At 36.3% G+C, this 20,484-nt stretch overlaps 1 protein-coding gene across 2 annotated transcripts in view; it reads right to left on the reverse strand.

Annotated features, from left to right (window-relative positions):
- Positions 1 to 20,484, reverse strand: part of PHC3 (polyhomeotic homolog 3) — an 85,350-nt gene that overhangs the window by 54,021 nt on the left and 10,845 nt on the right. For both annotated transcript variants that reach the window (XM_082655199.1, XM_082655198.1), the window contains exons 5-6: positions 7,086 to 7,244; positions 4,914 to 5,012 (exon numbers count right to left, since the gene is read on the reverse strand). In XM_082655199.1, coding sequence (XP_082511325.1) covers positions 4,914 to 5,012; positions 7,086 to 7,244 — 258 coding nt within the window. The remainder of the gene's footprint in view (positions 1 to 4,913; positions 5,013 to 7,085; positions 7,245 to 20,484) is intronic.

The raw sequence follows: 20,484 nt of genomic DNA on the forward strand, positions 1-20,484 counted from the left end.
TCTGCTCACCCTTCTCCAAACATACCTTGCACTGTCTTCATTTAGAGCCCTTGCTCAAATTCCTCTTTCCTCAACGCTGTCTCTTGAAACCCAACACAGTGCTCAAGACCATTAAAATTCTACCCATTCTCCCAAAGAAACCTCTCGAAGTCCCTGGTTAGAAATAATTTCTCCTCCCCTCTATGCTTTTCCCATAGAATTTGGATCATAGTGGCCTATACCAATGACAAACATCTAGCTTGGTTTAGAATTACTAATGTCTGTGTCTGTGAAATACTGGGACTCTGACTGGCAGGCTCTCATCTCTGACATTCATTTTTGTACTCCCCGCAATTCCGGCTGCAGACATAACAGAAACTACACAAGTCTGAGGTATTCTCCTATATCTGATTCTGAAAAATGTATTGCATGGATTTTGTTGCTCTTGTTGTTGTTAAGTATCTTGTTTTATTTATGGTTTTCTTAAGCTAACATTAAAATCTGTTCATGTTTTACCAAAAGAAATCTCAACAAATGTCTAGCAGAGGAATATTAAAATCTCTCAGGAAGCAAGGGAAAAACAGCAAGAAATTTAACATCTGCCATAAATAATGTATAAGGTGGACCACAGAATGATGGTAATCAAGGTCTGAACTATAACCTGAAAAACAAAAGCTTTCCTTCAAAGGAAAAGCATATTCAAAGTAAATGAGGATCTGACACAGTGAACCCTTAAGCTGTAGCAGTCCACTTCTATAGAATAATATATTTTTCTTCTAATTTTCCTTTTGTTTTCTGGAATTCTGAAAGAAAACGTATGCATGTGCGTATTATATACTATATGTTATTTATATGAATAGATAAATTTTAGAATATGGCTTTACTATCTATGGTCATCTTGGCTTAAATATTTACAATAAATTTCAAACATGTAAACTATACTCCTAAAGCATATACAGAGCTAACTGAGCTGTTAATAGATCACATATTCAGATTTCCTTGACAGAGCTTCACTTTTAAAAAGAACCCACCCTTTCTAAGATAAAGAATATTATGGCATCTAATGCCCAACTTTAATTTCATCTGAACTTTTCCTGTGATCAGTTTGGGGAAACTTTCTGACTTTTGAAAAAGTCAAGGTTTCCCACAAAGTATTTTTGCTAATTTCACACCTTACATTTTTATAGTGGATTATCCAAATACCCTCACTTCAGTTTTTTAATTTGGATCTAACAAATAATGTGTGAATTATCGTAGGATCTCTTCTTCGTACATAAGGAAATTAAGAGTTCATGTCACACTGCCAGCAGTAGAACTGTTTCTAGCTTTTAAATTTAAAAGGCTGTTTTCTCCTCAATTCTTACAGAATTGCCCAGAGAGCCTTGGTAAGATTTCTTACTTTTCTATAACATACTTTTAGTCTTATGATATCTTTCTGAAAGTCACATTTTTTTTTCATGATAAGGAGAAGAGATGGAGCATTTAAAATGGTAAGATATTCCGAATTTCTCATTTTTTTACAGTATGCTATAAATTTTAATACTGAGGAAAAATTAACTGTTATACTGACTTTTGTCAGTTAAAGAGTACTAAAATAAAACTTCAAATTTGGTATTTCTCAATTACAAACAAATTAAATGTTTTAAAAACTGCAAATATATGTTTAAAAATTAACAAAGTGGAGCACAAATTTTTCAAAACTAACAGCCCTGAACTTGAGGAAAGTTACCACTGGAATATTCAAAATATTAGCATCACCTACCACTGTCAGCCTCATTCACTGCCACTTCTAAAGCACAGCAAAGAAAAACATTAGTAGAGAAGTTCCTAAAGGTCAATCCATCCCTCTATTTCCTCAGTCTATTCTTGAATTGAGTCAGATTATTAGAAAGCCACATACCTATACACATCAAACTGGACCCCAAAGAGCTAATTCTACAAATTACTTTGACTATGAGAACCCACAAAACAGACTGTGCTCTAGAGAGTTTGTTAGTTGTATTTTCCTAATAACTGGTTTATTTTACCTTGGAAACTGCAAATCCTTTAAATGGTTGAGCTTCTCTCTTCACTATTAGCTACATGAAAGCTAAGAACCAAATTCATGACTCATCTTTAGACAGTGCATAACAAAAACAGTAATTAGTAGCATGTGATATCTTATGTGCCAGGCACTATGCTGAGTGCTTTATTTATGATTACTGTCTCATTTATTCCTTATAACAACTCTGAGTTATTACTTCCAGTTCACAGTGAAGAAACTGAGGCTTAGCATAAGTAATAACAGCTAACATTTAGTGAGTGCTCACTAGGTAACAGACACTGTTCTGTTTTTCATTTATTAACCTATTTAATCCTCATTACAACTCTACGAAGCAATACATTTATTTTATTTTATATTGTTGAAACTGAGGTTTAAGGATATACAATGAGAAGGTGGTAGAACATGTATTTGAATCCAGAGAATCTGGCTCCAGAGTCCAAACTTATAAACACCATGCTATACTATGACCTATCCAAAATCAATCAACTGGCAAGTGACAAAGCAACTGTTGCTGAAGTCAGACTATAAACCCAGGTCTTCCTATTCTCCCCTTTGCAGAAAAAGTACTAATGAGTACCTACAATATTCTAGACACTAAACATATATTACTCACTCTTCAACTTACCCTGCAAGTATATATGACTATTAGAGATGTTTGGTAACTTATCTCAAGTCATACAACTAATAAATGACTGCAGTGGGAGTTGAACTTAAGCCCATGCAGGACTTCATGCATGTAATTTCAATGGCAACCACACGCCCAGCTCCATGCCACTTTATCATTCTGGAAGTTGACAGGTTTTATAAAACCAAACCAAACCAAACCAAACCAAAACAAACAGGAAGATAATATCTTCAACAAATTCATTCCACAAAGAGACATTTAAAGTTTAGAGCTGAAAAAACCTTAAAGTTAACAAAAGTCTCATTTTGTAAATATGGAAACTGAAGTCCAAATAAGTTAAGGAACTATAGAGGGTCACAGAGCACATTATGAGAAACCGGAGTTTAACTGATCACCATCTTTATATGCTGATATATGAAAATTGGACTTTGTTATTAAATAAAATAGAGATTCTATGAAAAATACCAAAGAATATTACTGCTATCTCATTTTTTACTTTTTACCAGATGACTGAGATTATTAAATTAAAAATTCAAAGCCAAGGATGACCTTGAGATATACCAATTTCTGCCATATGCAATCCAAAACATTATCTATGGAAAAATATCAAAATGGTATCATACAATATAAAAGTCTACTCAACTGTTTTAATTTAAAATTTACTCAATTTCATTCATTTTTATTAACTTTACTGAGGTGTGACTTACATACAATAAAATGAATGAACCAGTTCAATAAGTTTTGACATTATGTATATACCATGTTACCACCACCCCAATCAAGATATAGAACATTTCCATCACTCATACCCCTTCCCAGTCAATCGCCCCCACCTTCTGCCCCAGGTAGCACAAATCCATTTTTTTTCACTATAGATTAGTTCTGCCTGTTCAGAAATTTCATATAAATAGAGTCGCAGAGTATTGCACTCTGTGATGTCTGGCATCATTTACTAATTATAATGTTTCTGAGATGTACCAGTAGTTTCTTCCTTTTTATTTCTGAGTAATATTCCACAATATGTTTATCCATTCACCAGTTAAAAGACAGTGGTTACTTCCAGTTTGGGGCTATTCTGAATAGAGCTGCTACGAACATTCATTTAAACATCTTCATGTGGATATATGTTTTCAAATCTCTCAGGGTAAACATCTAGAAGTGGAATTGCTGGGTAACATGTTAAGCATATGTTTAACTTTATAAGAAAACTTTTTCAAAGTGGTTGTACTCTTTTACACTTTCACCAGCCACATATGATAGTATGGTTCCTCCACATTCTCGCCAAAATGTGGCATTTTCAGTCTCCTTCATTTCAGACATTCTAGTGAGTGTGTAGTGATATTCACTGTGGTTTTGATTTATATTTCTAGGAAGATTAATCATGTCGAGCATTTTTTCATGTGCTTCTTGGCCTTTCGCATATCTTCTGTGAAGTGTTCAAATTTCTGCCCATTTTTAACTGAACTGTTCATGATCTTATTACTGAGTTGTAAACCCACTTTATATATTCTGAATACAAGTCCTTTGTCAGATATATGTATTGTGAACATTTTCCCTCAGTCTGCGGCTTTGCCTCTTTGTTTTTGTAGCAATGCCTTTTGAAGAACAGTTTTTAAATTTTGATAAAGTCCAATTTATCATTCTTTTCTTTTACAGTTAATGCTTTTTGTGTCCTATCTGAGAAAGCTTTGCCTACCCTGGAGTTGTAGAGATATCCCCTATGTTTTCTTCTAGAGGTTTTATAGTTTTGTCTTTTGTCTTTAGGTCTACATTACTTCTGGTTTATTTTTGTGAATGGTGTAAGGAGAAAATTAAAGTTCATTTTTTCCATAGTACCAAACAAAGTATAAACAAAAAACTGAGTAACATTCTGCTCAATTTTTTAAGTTTAAAGTTTACCCAGCTCATTTTTAAATTTAAAAGCCATCGTGACACGGTTATTACCTAACTGCTTACAAAGGAATCTAAAGAAAAGAATATATCTCACATAATAAATCTGCTTTACAATAAAACTAAACATACAATGTCATAGCAAAACGTATTAACTTTCACTAATGTCAAATAACCTAAATATCCCTGTTTAATGGCATTATAATTTCTATAAAACCAAAAAATTTTCTTGAAGTTCTCACTGGATTAAATGTTGATCTGAAATGTGTGACAAAGAGCACTGAAACTATCAGTAACTTAAACACAAATGTATGTTTACCTTTAGCCTGAAGACCCAGACCTTAAGTACCACATTATGAAGCTAGACAAGCTCACCTGAGTAGCTGCAGACTGACAGGAAGATGACGATGACGACGAGACAACAGGAATGTCAGACTGTACAGCAGCCACAGTGGTAGCGGGTGTGAAAATCAGCTGTACAGACAGAAAAACCAAAAAAATACCCTAAGACAAAAGAACATGTCCCACACACAATGTATAGCAGGCAAGAGAGACTGAAATTTGTGACAGAAAGACAATGCAGTTTAGGATTGTCTCCTAAGCAAAAGGTCTTACATGACAAGGAGAACTTTTTGATAATAGAGAACTCAAAAGGAAAAAAAAAAACCAGAAACATTTTTGAAACAGCTCATGATTCTGATGAGTAGAAAATAAATCAGTGCTCAAAAAAGAAAATGTATTTTGGCAATATGAAATCCTCATACCAAATTTTTCCCCAAATAAGCTATTATACTTAAACTTTTCCCAGCTCAAAACTATTGTGGCAGGATTCCTAAAATGGAAGTTAGAATAGGCAACCATAGTCACTGCTCTTGAATGCAAACTAAATTTCAGTGAGAAACATGAAAAGAAACACCAAAAAGTCTTTTCAGTCCTCTTTACCCCAAAGGATAACTATGCCACATGCTACGTTACAATATTTCACTCAGCTACACAGGATCTGTGTAGTACAAACCTAGGTTGCTCTTGATTTTAAAACTATTTGTAAAGAAATATTCATTCTAAATGTAAATGCCACAACATGTTAAAAGTCAACAACAAAGCAGCCTGCAAAAAAAAACTTCACATCAAAAAAAAAAAGAAAAAGAAAGGAAAGACATACTTGATTTATTTAATTATCACCATCTCTTTTCAAATACTTTTTTTCAATACTGAAACAGAATGCCATTAATTTAAAAAGGCAATACAATCCACTCAGAGATTATCCAATCCAATTTAGTAAATTATGACAGTTGTTTCAAAGAACCTGTGAATACTCTATCTCAAAACTGCATCAAGTTATACAGTTCCTCAAAAGCCATTTCTGTTTTAATTAAAATTACCAATTAAAGGATCATTTAAACTTCAGTTCTTTACATACTAAATTTAAGTGAATTAAATAACAAGTATAACTTTCACAAGAAAGTAATTTCTAGTACAAACAGCTAAAAGCACTATACCTAAAAAGATGTTCTATCTAGCGTGAACCATATTAAACTGCCAGTTTTAGAAGTCAAAAACGGTCCAGTAGCAACCATTTCAAATGGTTCTCCCTAATTCTGAAGTATATTACTGATTAAATAAGATCTCATGGGGAAAAAACCCCAGAAATATGGTAATGTCTATTGAATAGTCTGTAAATAAAAAGAGGGTCATATCATTGTTTCCTGTTAGAAATATGATGGAAACCTTCTTTGCAATTTTAGTGTAGAACTGGGGATCCAGATATATATTCAGTTCACTGGATAAAAAAGAATATAAATAAATACATATCAGGGACAAAGTTCTTCTCTAGCTACCTGTAAAGACATCAAATAAAGTAAATGTCAACCAATTTTTACATTCCTTAAAGAAGGCTCAACAAGTAAATTAGGAAATCAGTAGATAACACAATAGCCAAATTAACATTCCTGTATTAACAAAAGATCAAAGTGAGCATAGGAACACAAATCACCTTGCAGATTTTAAGACGGGAATAACCAAAGCTAAGACTCATCTGATAAATTATCACGAACTCCAATCCAGATTTCAGAAGATCCCACAATATAAATTCTAATTTATAGTTAACAACCAAGTTTTTTATGTTTCTAACAATTTCATCAAATCTAAGATGTCAAAGATATACGGTGATTTTATGTATCACTACAAGCACCAACTACAACCGTAAGATGCCATCAATTATAAAATGCATCTCAGTTTCAGAAGATGTTAAAATATGAAAAAGTGTTTGAAATCAAAGAAATTTGATATTAAAAATTAATCACTCCTATGTTACAGAATCTGTTAGCTCCCTAATGCTGCTAATTACTATTTGATACACCAAGAAGGCCTACCAATTAAAGGTAGAATTTTTCATGACATAAATGTATAAGAGCTAGGCACATACACAAAAATTTTGTTAAACATTTCTTAAATATTAAAAATGCCTCCTATTGCATCAAATCAAGAAACATTTTGATCTCTCTCAAGTCTTTAAACACTGAAAAAATCTGGTAGCTCATATCTTACCATTTGAGCTCGGAGATACATTTGAGCTTGGCTTGCCGTTAAGGTAGGGGAGGTACTCCCTAGTAACATAGTCTGTTGGGTAATACTGCCACTGGTAGAACTGGAAGCCTGGGAACGGCTTATTAACTGTGCAGGTGTAGGAGAAGTAGAGAGGTTGATCTAAGGAAGAAAACATATCAGGTCATAGGCTTCCATTTCTTGCTTCCATGTCACTGAATTTCACCAAGCTGCAGTTAGGCAATCAATGGTATATATTGTGGCTGAGGAACCTAAGAGAGGGCTTCATCTTTGACAGACCCATCATTTCTATAGGCGATTATTTGCGCATATGCAAACAATAGCATGTACTGGTTAGTAATTAGGACAATTTTTAAGGATATCCTCATTGTGTTTCATAAGATTCCAACATCTTAAAGTATCATTTCTACTATCTCCCAAAAATTAGGGCTATTGTTCCATTATTTTAATATTCCATGTAGTGACTTAAAACATTTGAATCAACAGTCTACATTATTTTGTCATTTTCTGTCACATTTCGAGGGATTTCTGAAATGAACAAAAGTTAAAACACAGATAATCCATGCACATGTATATAAACATACACGTAACATATAACTAGTATAAAATTCTCCTTCAAAAGCTCTCAGAAAAGAAGAAAATAGAATTGTTACTGGTCAAACAGACGGAAAACTCCTGAATATTGGTTACAAGATTAAATTATAAACACTAAAGCTACTGTTAAAGAATAAACTAGTGCATGGTCTATCTCTAGGATATATAAGAGACTGGTAACTGGTTGTACCTGTGAAGGCAAACTGGGTGGGAACAGGACAAAGGGACACATGTAGACTACCACATGCATACATGCATGCATGTATTATCCATTTTAAAAATAAATAATATTTTTAACGAGAATAACATAATGCAACCTCAAATCCTTTTTATGGACAATGTAGAGAATAAAATTAAGAAATAAGAAATAGTTTATTAGACTTCTGATTCAAGGAACAAGGCAGATTGAACTAATACATCCACGTGCCCAAATGCACTCACTGAAATGCAAGATCAACATGAAAAATTATAAAAATATATAACTGAACTCAAAAAAGGGGAAGGGAGGGGGAATTCCCAGGTGCCGGAAAGGAAGAAACTCAAAGATGTAAGCTCCAGCTGACACCAAGGCAATCTAGGGAGATACTGGCCCACAGAGATAGAAGACCTGATTTTGAGCCTATTTCAGGGGGGACCTAGAAGTAAAACCTGTTTTGAGCCAAGATCCTCAAAAGAGCTCCTCAATATGTGAAAAGGAGTTGGAAAAGCTCCACCTATGGCTTCCTGAGAAGCAGCAAGAAAGGTTGCTATCTGTCCTGCCCCAGGTGGAAGGAGAGAGGCTCTTATGAGAATCAAAACTTCAGGTTTGCACCACATAGGGGTACAGAATCCATATTCACACTACCTGCACAGTTCCATAATATATCCCAAAACATTAGCATTTGTACCAGTCCGGGACATTTGTTAAACTGAACAAGTGACTGGAGGAGGCTGAGTGAAAGCTATACAGAAGGACCTCTCTATACCGTTTTCGTAACTTCCTGAGTCGATAATTATTTAAAAATAAAAAGTTAAATAAACTGCATAGTGGGTACACAAGTTGGTTAACTAATTATATTTATCTGTATCTTTTAAGTATTTCTTAATTTTAATAAAATACTTAAATCTGTATTTGGGTGCGTTGGGTCCTCGTTGCTGCACACAGGCTTTCTCTAGTTGCAGCAAGTGGGGGCTACTCTTCGTTGCAGTGCACCGGCTTCTCAATGCAGTGGTTTCTCTTGTTGCGGAGCATGGGCTAGGCACGTGGGCTTCATTGGTTGTGGCGCGTGGGCTCAGTCGTTGTGGCACGCAGGCTCTAGAGTGCAGGCTCAGCAGTTGTGGTGCACGGGCTTAGTTGCTCCATGGCATGTGGGATCTTCCCGGACCAGGGCTCAAACCCATGTCCCCTGCATTGGCAGGCGGATTCTTAACCACTGCACCACCAGGGAAGCCCTATCATTCCTTCTTAAACCAGCTTCTCCTCAAATGGCCACTGGCATCTTCTAAAAATCCCCCAAGACAGACTAATCTGGAAATCATCCTAACTCCTCCCTCTCATATAACTCACACACAAAATCAGTCACATGTCTTACTGTTTCTACACCTTTATCTTCCTCAATTTCATTTTAATTTTGAATCACATAGTTTGAGATTCTGAGCCCATAGCACTTCTATCTACATTGCTTCAACAGCTGTAAACTGATCTCTCTGCTTGGAATATTGTCTCCTCTGACTTGCCAGACAATCTTTCCCTAATTTTAATTAATAAATATTAATTAGCCATTTAAAAATCTTCTAGATAACATTCAAACTCCCCTAACTACCTCTGCAGTATCATCTCCTTCCACTCCTCCATACATACTCTTCATATTAGCCATATGAAGCTATTTGCAGTGTCATCATGTCTCAGGCCTCTACGGCTCTGGTAACAACTCTGGACTGAACTGAGCATCACCTACCCCCATACCCCACCTCTTCCCCCTCTATGTAGTGTACAACTCTCTCTCAAAAATCACCTGCTAAGCTTTTTCAGGCATCCCAACCCCGTAGTAGAACTGACTACTCCTCTTTTGCCTGTTATCTTCCATAATTTCCATATTCTTCTAGCATAAACTTCTGTCTCACTCGTCTAAACAATAATTTCTTTAAGGGTGGGGACCATGTGTTATTTATCTTCATATAACCAATATCTATGAGAGTGCCTTCATTCAATACGTTTATTAACTTAATGAATGCCATGTTATTTTAAGGCATACTTCATACTTTAAATGTAGTATATAAGTCTATCACAAAGACTGAGCGTGTGTGTGTGTGTGTGTGTGTACAACAGCAAGAAGAGAAAACAATTCTGGTCTAGCCCCTAACAAAGCAGAGTGAAAATGCAGATCGTGTGGTGATACTAGTTCAACTTTACTTTTGATGTGCTATACAATAAATTATTAATAAGCACCCCCCCAAACATATTCTTTTTCTACGCCACTCCACAAACAGGTATCTTGGATAAAGCCTTGCTCCAAAGGTTAAATCACTTAGCAGGGTAAAATTGGACCAGGTTTTCTGACTCATATGTTGGCATGCAGGGTGCTTTCCTATACTGTGAGAGCTTGTTAATTTGGGTCACTCTACAGTAATAATGCCTTGGCAGTTTTTCCAGTCAGTGATTCTTAAAAATAAAGGGGGGAAGAAAGAAAGAACGATACTCTAGTAAAGGATAGACCACACACTCTTTAAACAAAAACATACAAGTTTTTTAAAAAACTGACTGGCTGATAGCCAAGTGCCTGAGAGTGCTCTGTAAGGAATAAGGAAGTAGAACAAAAATTACAAATAGAATGCTTTTTTTTCCTAAACAGGAAGTAAGAAAACTAAATAGTAGCCTCCTAGCCACCTGCATTTCACTTCATCTAAGTTGTGTGATCAAAGAACAAACATCATGTTTATTTTTAAGTTCCAAATGGCAAGTGCCATTCCAGACTGCGTCTACTAATGAATGCCAAACCCACGAGGGCAAGGCCATCAGTAGCCAACTCTGCAAGAAGTCCCTTCCTTTCCACAACTGATATGTCTCTCCTCTATTTTCTCCTTTGCTCTGCTGACCTGAACCAGATGCCTTCAACTGTTTCCATTATCTTCTCTGTCAATCCCATCTCAACATGCGTAATTTCCTTTCATTTTAAAGCCTCGGCCAATCCTGTCGTCTCACACCTCAAGCCCCACACTCCATAAAGGAACTTACTCCTTTAGCCCTATTGTTGGAAGCTCTCTCCTTACTGACACTAAGAGCCACCAAAGAAAACCACATCTGCCAAGAAAAGCCATTTAACTCTCAACCACTCCTTAGTGCCTCTGGCCCAGAGTACTCCCTAGAACCAAAGCCCATGTGAGACCCACTGCTGCCATGTAACTGATCAGAATCAATCAGGTATATCTACAGAGAGACATGGTACACAGACATTAAAAGGCTGATTATATCTGTATTCAATGGCATGAAAATATCTTTATGACCCACTGCTGAGTGAAAAAACTGTAGAATAACATGTAGAACATAATCCACGTATACAATTACATACAAATATCTGCATGTATGTATATATACATTCCACACATGTGAAAAACATGTTGAGAGAAAGATGTCTGCACTGTATACACACACAATAATGCATACTCATAAATTTGTATCTGATTAGATTTGGTATAGAAATATACACATACACACACACACCTGGAAGAGCAGTCACCAAAATGCTAAAGGTGAATAATGCCTACTAGGGGTAAAACTTGGGAATGATTTATATTTTCTTTCCCAAAGTTTTTGTCATTTCTATGTAGGTATTAACTTTAGAATCAGAGAGGAAATGATATTTTCCTTTTTTTATATTTACTTCAGTATATTGTTTTGTTTTTATCACATTAAAGCAGCATATAAATTTTCTTGCCTCATTATTCAGTGGGAATTTATGCAATTCAAATATCTAGAAGTGTTAAATATTATATAGAAATTTCAAATAATAATATCTACCCATGAAGGATATCCTTTTTAAGAGACCACATATTTTTAACAATGAAATGAAATAAAATGCCTACCTATTTATTACAGAAAATCATTATTTCTACTTTCTGCAATACAAGCTGTAAAAACAACAGCAAAACAAACAAAAAACAACTTCACAACCTCCCAATTGTGTTCAGATTTTGACACCCTAAAAAGAAAAGTTGCAATGCAGAAACAATTAAAATATTGGAAATAACTGTCCAGCAACAAAGATAGTTATATAAGACAAACTGCAGCCATGCTGTGCACAGTAGCTCAAGTGAGTGAGATAGAAAGCTCTGAAGACACACTGTTAAGTGTAAAAACAAAATGCAGAATACCTACGTGTGTTTACAGTGTATTAAAAAAATTGTGTTCTAAACACATAGGCACACATTTCTTTATACTATATATGTCCTTAATGCATAGGTGAAGATCTGACGGGATATCCAGCAAACTGAGAAGACAGAAGGGCTGAAGGGGAAAGAAGGCTGAAGGTGACGACACTTTTTTACTTTACCTGTACTATGGGAATATTTTATAAGAATGCAGTAAAACTGCTCATGACCGGACAAATACGCAGACTGCAGTGTTATTTTAAACTGCTATTAAGCTTTGAAATAGGTTTCTAACAATCCTTGAAAACAATGAGTTTTAAAACTTAAAATACCTCCTAATATTAATAATAGAGGATAAGTACCTTGGTTTTAAGCAAGTAATTTTCCCCCAGATAAATTCATAATGAATCCATTTGATATGTAGTTGATCTGATGTAGACATTTTTAGAGAAAACTGATCATTTATAAGGCTCTTGATCTAAAAACAATCTCATTGACCTAATATACTAATATTCCTAATATTCCTAAGAGTATACTCTTAGGAAATTTTTTTTAAAGAGAATTACTAGATATAAAGATACGTAACATTCAATGCAGGTTTATTTATAATAGCAAAAAAAGGGAAAAATTAAAACTGCCAGCAAGAGGAAAATAGGTAGAATATTATGTAGCCATTAAAAATCATGTTTATAAAACAATAAATACTGAAGATAATGGTCTGAGCACACCCATTTGCTTCTCCCTCCTACTAAAACCCACTGAAATAGCAGTTAATACAATAACAAAAAAGACTGGGGGAAAAAAAAGCAATTATACTCCAATAAAGATGTTTAAAAAACAAAAAAAAAGACTGGGGGTAACAAACATACAAATTTAGACTGTGGGACATTCCGTAAGATAAGTGACCTGAGCTCTTTAAAAAAAAAGGTGGGGGAGGAGATTTTTTTTTTTTGCGGTACGCGGGCCTCTCACTGTTGTGGCCTCTCCCGTTGCAGAGCACAGGCTCCAGACGCGCAGGCTCAGTGGCCATGGCTCACGGGCCCAGCCGCTCCGTGGCATGCGGTTTCCTCCCGGACCGGGTCACGAACCCGTGTCCCCTGCATCAGTAGGCAGACTCTCAACCACTGCACCACCAGGGAAGCCCAGATCTTTTTATATTAAAGGAAAATCGGGCATCCACATGCATGTGTGACCCTTAATTAAATCCTGGGAAAAGGTATTTTGGAGACTACTGAGGGAATCCAAATATGGGGCACATAGGTCAGAAAAACCGTGTGAATAGAGAGGAACTTAACAATTGTTATGGATAGCTACATGAAGGGTACACAAGGGTCAATGCTTACTCTTTCCATTTTTCTGTGGGTTTAAATGTTTTTTCCAAAAAAACTTGGGGGATTAAAAGAACAACATTAAACAAAAAGAAAACACACATACAGCAAAGTGAGAGCGATAAGGGTACCATCTGCATTTCTGTAAGACTTAAAGATGAGATCATACTGAAGGAGAAAACAGAGAGAAGGAAGCTCTCTGTAGTCCAGAATACAGGAAGAAACAGACCAGAGTGGATTTAGTTAGACTCAGAATTTAGAGGTATGAAAGCAGAAGTAAGAAGTGGGGCTAAAAATTGAAGGATTATCTACAGGTCTGTCTAGAAAACAGTCTCACCAGTCACAACCCCACCCCTCTCCCATACAGAAGGGGTATCGAGACCTAGAAAGAAAGGACACTTCTCTTTAAAAGTCTAAAAACTGCCACGGAAAAGCTAGGCTTCTAGAGTGGGTACTGGTACCTTGAAGTAAAACCCTCCTTATTCCGAAACTGCTGGCTCACCAGTCTAATGGCCAGCTTCTAACCTGCACACCTTCAATTCTAAACCTGCCAAAGATATATCCTTACCACTGTCATCACCACTGCTATTCCCACATGCAAATACAGAAATCTTAATCGGCCTTTCCACTAAGGAAAGGGGTCTGCTAAGGAACAACCTATCTTCAAAGCAGTGGAAGAAACCCATGTTAATTAATTTATATAATCATTTACTCTTAAATATAAGCAGAAAACCAAGCATTTTAAGGGAAAACTTCTTTTTCTTATAAGAGAAAAACCAGCAGCATGAAAAAAAAGACAAAGATAATTTCTAAGGAACATAAATTATTTAGGAAACAACAAAAAAAAGAGTTTTAAAATCTGATAAGTATCACAACAGAGATCTAAAATATTCCAGCCATAACAGAGAAATAGGATTCCAAGGGAAAAGAATAAGAAAATTCTCTTAGAAATTGGAAATACAAAGGCTGAACTAAAATTTTCTTTTAAATGTGAAACGAAAGGATTAAAAAAGAAAAGGGTAAGGAAATATGTCACAACAGAATAAAAAGATAAAGACAGAAAATGAGTAAAAAGCTAAAAGAAGTAAAGGATCAATCCAGAAAGACCAATATCCAACTAAGGAGCTCCAGAAAAAGAGAACAGAGAAAAATAGAAGGAAATAAATTTTTGTTAAAACTTTTTTAGTTTCATACACATGAACATTAAGTTTCACACTAAGAGAGTCCAAAAAGTGTCTGAACTCAATGACATCTAGAGAGCCTCATGAAACTCCAGAATAGCTAAAGAAAACAGGCAAACCCAAAAGACTGAAGAGAAAAAGTACCAATTAGTGATAATAAGACAAAATCAGCCTTTTCTTTGGTAATACTAAAAATTTGAAAACAATGGTTTCAAGTTTCCTAAGAAAAATCATTTTCAATATAGAATTTACATACAAATAATCATTAAAAAGATATGGGGAGGGAATTTTTAGGACTACAAAGATTCCAAATTTATTTTCCATGTACCCTTTACAAGCAAGTTATTAGAAGATAACTCCAGTAAAACAAAACTCCTATCACAGTGTCCTTTGACTATTTACATGTCTGTAGACTATATCCACTGTACTCTAAGACGTTTGTTCACTTTGGATTCTTGACACCTAACACCACGCCTGGCACCAAGTAGGCATTCAATAAGGAAATATTGGCACAGATTATCCTCAGGAGTGTGGGAGACTAGCAAAGAATCCCATTCAGGAATGAATCCATGAAACTAAGCTCTGCTATTTCAGGAACATGAGCTCAGGATGAGTCCTCTTCTCTGCAAACTCCACGTATTTTTTAAAGCTCAGCTTAAGTCCCGTACAAAAAGCCTTCTTCAACTACTCCAATCCCCAAAGATCTCTTTTCTGTTAACTCCCATGGAATTTATCACTTGATTATATACTGTTATGTTGGTTACTGTTTGATATGTCTAGGCACAGTTCTTCAAATGTCTATTACTGTCTCTGAGGGAAGGGACTTTGACTCATGTGTACCCCCAGGGCCACTAGCACAGTGTGGGACAATAGGTAAACCTGATTAACTGGCTGCCTGCTCATAACTAACAACAAAAGAATCTCATCACTGAGGTCAGGACTTAGACTCTCTTCCATAATGCAATTTCAGGCAATCAGAATATATCCTAAAATGATTCTTTGCACTGAAGATAAACCACTTGCGGTACCAAGATAACCAAGAATTAAAATTAATACGATGCATTACATGTTCTAGTTGATGATTATAATTAAACTTCATCTTTCAACAAATATTTATTACACACCTACTATGTGATAGGCTAAGTCCCTACAGAATCTTAGATTAACATCTAAACCACTGGTTCTCAAATTTTTTTTTTTTAATAGAACCCTTTCTTCACACACCATCTTATTCAGAACTCCCAGATTCAAACAGATCACAAAACTGTTCTGTCTAAAGTTTAAGGTAAGGGGGCTTCCCTGGTGGCACAGTGGTTAAGAATCCACCTGCCAATGCAGGGGACACGGGTTCCATCCCTGGTCCGGGAGGATGCCACATGCCGTGGAGCAGCTAAGCCCGTGCACCACAACTACTGAAGCCCCTGCACCTAAAGCCCATGCTCCACAACAAGAGAAACCACCGCAATGAGAAGCCCGAGCACCACAACGAAGAGAAGCCCCCACTCGCCGCAACTAGAGAAAGCCCAAGCGCAGCAACGAAGACCCAATGCAGCCAATAATAAAAAATTTTTTAAATAAATAAAGTTTAAGGTAAGGCTCAGAGCCCTATCTATCTTAGTCTGCTCAAGCTGCCATAACGAGGTGCCACAGACTGGGTAGCTCAAACAACAGAAATTTATTTCCCACTGTTCTAGAGGCTAGGAAGTCCAGGACCAAGGTGCCAGCCAATTCAGTTTCTGGTGCAAGCTCTATGCTGGCTTGCAGATGGCCACCTTCTTACCTCTCAGCAGTTAAGAGGGGAGATCTCTGATGTCTCTCCTCTGATAAAGCCACCAGGTCTACTGGATCAGAGCTCCACACTTAGGACCTCTTTTAACCTTAACCACCTCCTTAAAGGCCCTGTTTCTAATATAGTCACATGCGAGTTTAAGGCTTCAACATATGAATTTGGGAGGGATGCAATTTAGTGCATAGCACCATCTACTGAACCTTCTCCTTGATCTAGGCCCAGGGACACATGGATGAAAAGACTAAAAACCATCTAATTAGACAACTTAATTTTACATAAAACCGGGGTGTAAGGAGGTTAAATGACTTGCCCTAAGTCACACCACCAGTCAGTCACAGAATTAAGACCAGAAGCCAGGTCCCTTATGTCCTCAAACTTTCTCTCATAATATTCTACAATTGGTAGTAAAGTCACCATGTACTCTTCTGACTTGAATTGTCAATGAGATGCACAAGACATCACTAATCACCAGACCTGCCACATGAACTCCAAACTCATATATCCAACATCTACTCAACATCTATAGGTGGGTGTCTAACATACATCGTGTTGAAAACCAAACTCCTTGTTTTCTTCTCCAACACCTGCTTTAGCAGATTCTTCCAGGTGTTCAGGCCAAAATACTACAGTTATCGGTGACTCTACCTTTCCTCACATCTCTTATTCAATCCCTCAGCACATACTGTTAGGTCTATTTTCAAAACATCCAAATTTCTTTTTTTGGCCACACCATGAGGCATGCAGGGATCTTAGTTTCCCAACCAGCGATCGAACCCATGCCCCCTGCATTGGGAGCGCAGGGTCTTAACCACTGGACCGCCAGGGAAGTCCCAAAACATCCAAATTTCTATAATAAAATATTGGAGAAAAAAAATTCAGAATCTGGCTAACCACTTTTTACCATATCTACTGTCACCATCACGGTCCAAGCCCCCAATATCGCTCTCTTGGATTATTACAGGAACCACTTAACTGGTCTCCCTGCTTCTATCACTGGCCCCTGGAACTTACTCTCAACATTGTACCTAAGTTAAAGCTTGTGTGAGATCATGTCACATCCCTACTAAAACAGCTTTCCAGTAGCTTCCCAACTCACGCAGAGTAAAACCCAAGGGTTTAACAATCTCGTGATTACATTACAATTACCTCTCTAAAGTCATCTCTAAACATACTCCCACTCTCTCATTCCACTCCAGCCACACTACCCTCCTTTCTGTTCCTTAAGCATGTTTGCCTCCCTCACCCTCCTTCAAATGCCATTTTTATTAGCAATGCTTTCCCTTATCACCCTAATTAAAAGAGCAAATTCCCTCATCCCATTCCCCTTCCTTGCTTTATTTTTCTCTATAGAACTTACCACCATCTGACATATTATATACTAGTTTACCTGTTATCTATCTATCCCTAGCTGCATAAAGACAAGAGGTTTTATCTGCTGTGTTGCTGTATTCCCTGCACCTAGAATGGTGTTTAAATGCTCAATAAATATTTGTTGAATAAATGAGTTAATGTATGAATGAATAAAGTCATAAAACTAACTGGGCTTCAAAAGCTCATCTTGGGACTTTCCTGGTGGTCCAGTGTTTAAGACTCTGCACTCCCAAGCAGCGGGAACGGGTTCAACCCCTGGTGGGGGAACTAAGTTCCAACATGCCGTGGCACCCCCCACCCAAAAAAAAAAAAAAGAAAGAAAGCTCATTTTGTCTGACACCAGAGCCAGAAAGCTATCAAAAATAAGGTTTTTCCTTCTTGACAGAATAGTACAGTGAATTAAAGTCAAAACATCTGGGATTAATGTAGATTCTAGGGCCAAAAAACAGCAAAGAAAGGGAAAGGGAATGAGATACAAACAGCCTTTGAGTCATTTATAGACCTATGACTGCAATTTCTAGCCACATAATCCTTTCCAGCTGAAAATGCCCAAAGACTTAGAAAAGAAAGATACAGAATGATCGCTTACAATAAAACAAATAAAATTAACCATAGCCTATCTATTTACATTTATGTATAGAAATGTACAGTAATAAGATAGGAAAGCTTCACATAAAACTTTGTCAGGGCAAAAGGGACTACTGAAATGGGATGTCACTTTTACTCTATATTGTCTGTACTGTCAGTATCTTAGACAACAAGAGTATATTCATGTTTTATTTAGACAAAATGAAGCTCTTCAACCTACTTCCTCAAAGATAACCACTGATTAATTTGTTGTGTATTACAGATTTTCTTCCTACATAACCAGACAGACATATAGATATAAATTTTAAAAAATAAGTTAAATGATAGGAATTTTGTTTCCAGGAAAGTGGAATAGACATGCTTCTCCCTACTCCTCCCCCTAAGTATAACTAAAAATCCCGAATGTTACATATAAAATAAATGTAAGAGGATCCTAAAAGGTGGAGAAAAGCAGACTCCAGGACCCAGTGAATGATGTGCTTGCAAGCTCCCTGGGTTTCCTTTTTAAATCTCATATAACCCAAACATAAAGGTGAACAAGTCAGTAACCCAGAAACAGCAGTGGGTACAGACCAAAAAAAAAAAAAAAAAAAAAGCTCCAATGGGCTGCTCTTTCTAGCCAAGGATCAGAAAAGGGACAGCCTAGCAACACAGAAAACTTTTAGGCAATAATTGCTCTACTCCAGCCAAACGCCACAGAGAACACTATGGCCCCATCCACATCCACATTAGCAAAGACCTAGGCTTCTATCCTCATCAGGCTGTAACGAGGCACCCGGATTCCACAAATCCTTCCAACAGGTTAGTGCCAGAGAAGGCCAGGTAGAGAGCCAAGACTTTCATACCAGCCAAGCACTAAAAGATCACGAACAACAAACCAGCCCATCCCTGTAGTATCAGTGGAGACCACGTGGGGAGCAGTAACGCAGCATTCCTATCCCTCCTAGCCAGAGATACCTCAGTAGAGGCCTAGTGAGCCAGAATTCATGCTCACTTAGCAATTACAAGGAGCATCCCTCAGGTATCAATGGAAACCAAATGGGGAACCTGGACTTCTACCCCCAAATGGCAGTAAGGATGTGACAAACGCTCTTTCAGAAGCCAGCCAAAACAGAAAATTTAAATAAGATTCACAATCTCATAACATAATACTCAATATGTCCAGGTTTCAATCAAAAATCACTCATTGTACCAAGAACCAGAAAGACCTCAAGCTGAATGAAAAAGACAATCAATAAACAGATGCCAACACCAAGATGAAAGAAGTATTTTAATTATCTGACAAAGATTTTAAAGCAGTAGTCATAAAAATGCTTTGAACAAGCAATTATGAGCCCACTTGAAACAAATGAAAACATAAACTCTCAGCAAAAGAAACAGAAGATACAAAGAAAAAGCAAATGGCAATTTTAGAACTGAAAAATAGAATAACCTATTAAATAAGTTAAATGAGATGATATATTCTTGCTTTTTTCACCTAATAACTAATGAAAACCTAAGTCTCTTTATATACACACACATAACATTTTTAAGCAGCTATAGTATTCCACTGTATGAATTAACTATCTTTTAACTAATCCTCAATTACTGAACATTTGTATTGTTTATAATTTTCCACCATTACAAACCATGCATATTTGCATAATTATCTATGTCATAATTATCTCTCATATTTAGTCAATGACATCACTAAAAATCAGACTATGTGAAAAGGCACGCATAGTTTAAATTTTCATACACACTGCCAAATAACCCTCCAGAAAAGTTGTACCAATTATTATACATTCCCACCAATAGTGTATGAGTGTACCATACTTGCCAACAACTGTTACTGTCTCAATGTTTTTCCCTGTTTTCTAATTTGACAAGTGAAAATAGAACATTATTGCTATTTTTACATACATTTCTTTATTACTAATATGCTTAATATATTTTCATGTGTTTAAAACCCAAAAGTAGTCTTTCTTTTGAAAATTACCAATGCAGGTCTTTTGTGTATTCTCATTGTTTATCTTACTAATATAACAGAGCCCTTGGTATTTTACAAATATAAGCTGGGTGACATATATGGTGCAAATACATTTTCAACCATTTTGCTGGTTTTTAACTTTGTTGATTTTATTTTGCATAAGAGTTTTTAACTGGCTTAGATTTCATTTTAGCAAATCAAATTTAAAGACTAA

Source organism: Grampus griseus (assembly GCF_964374135.1).
Source record: "Grampus griseus genome assembly, chromosome: 5".
NCBI lineage: Eukaryota > Metazoa > Chordata > Mammalia > Artiodactyla > Delphinidae > Grampus > Grampus griseus.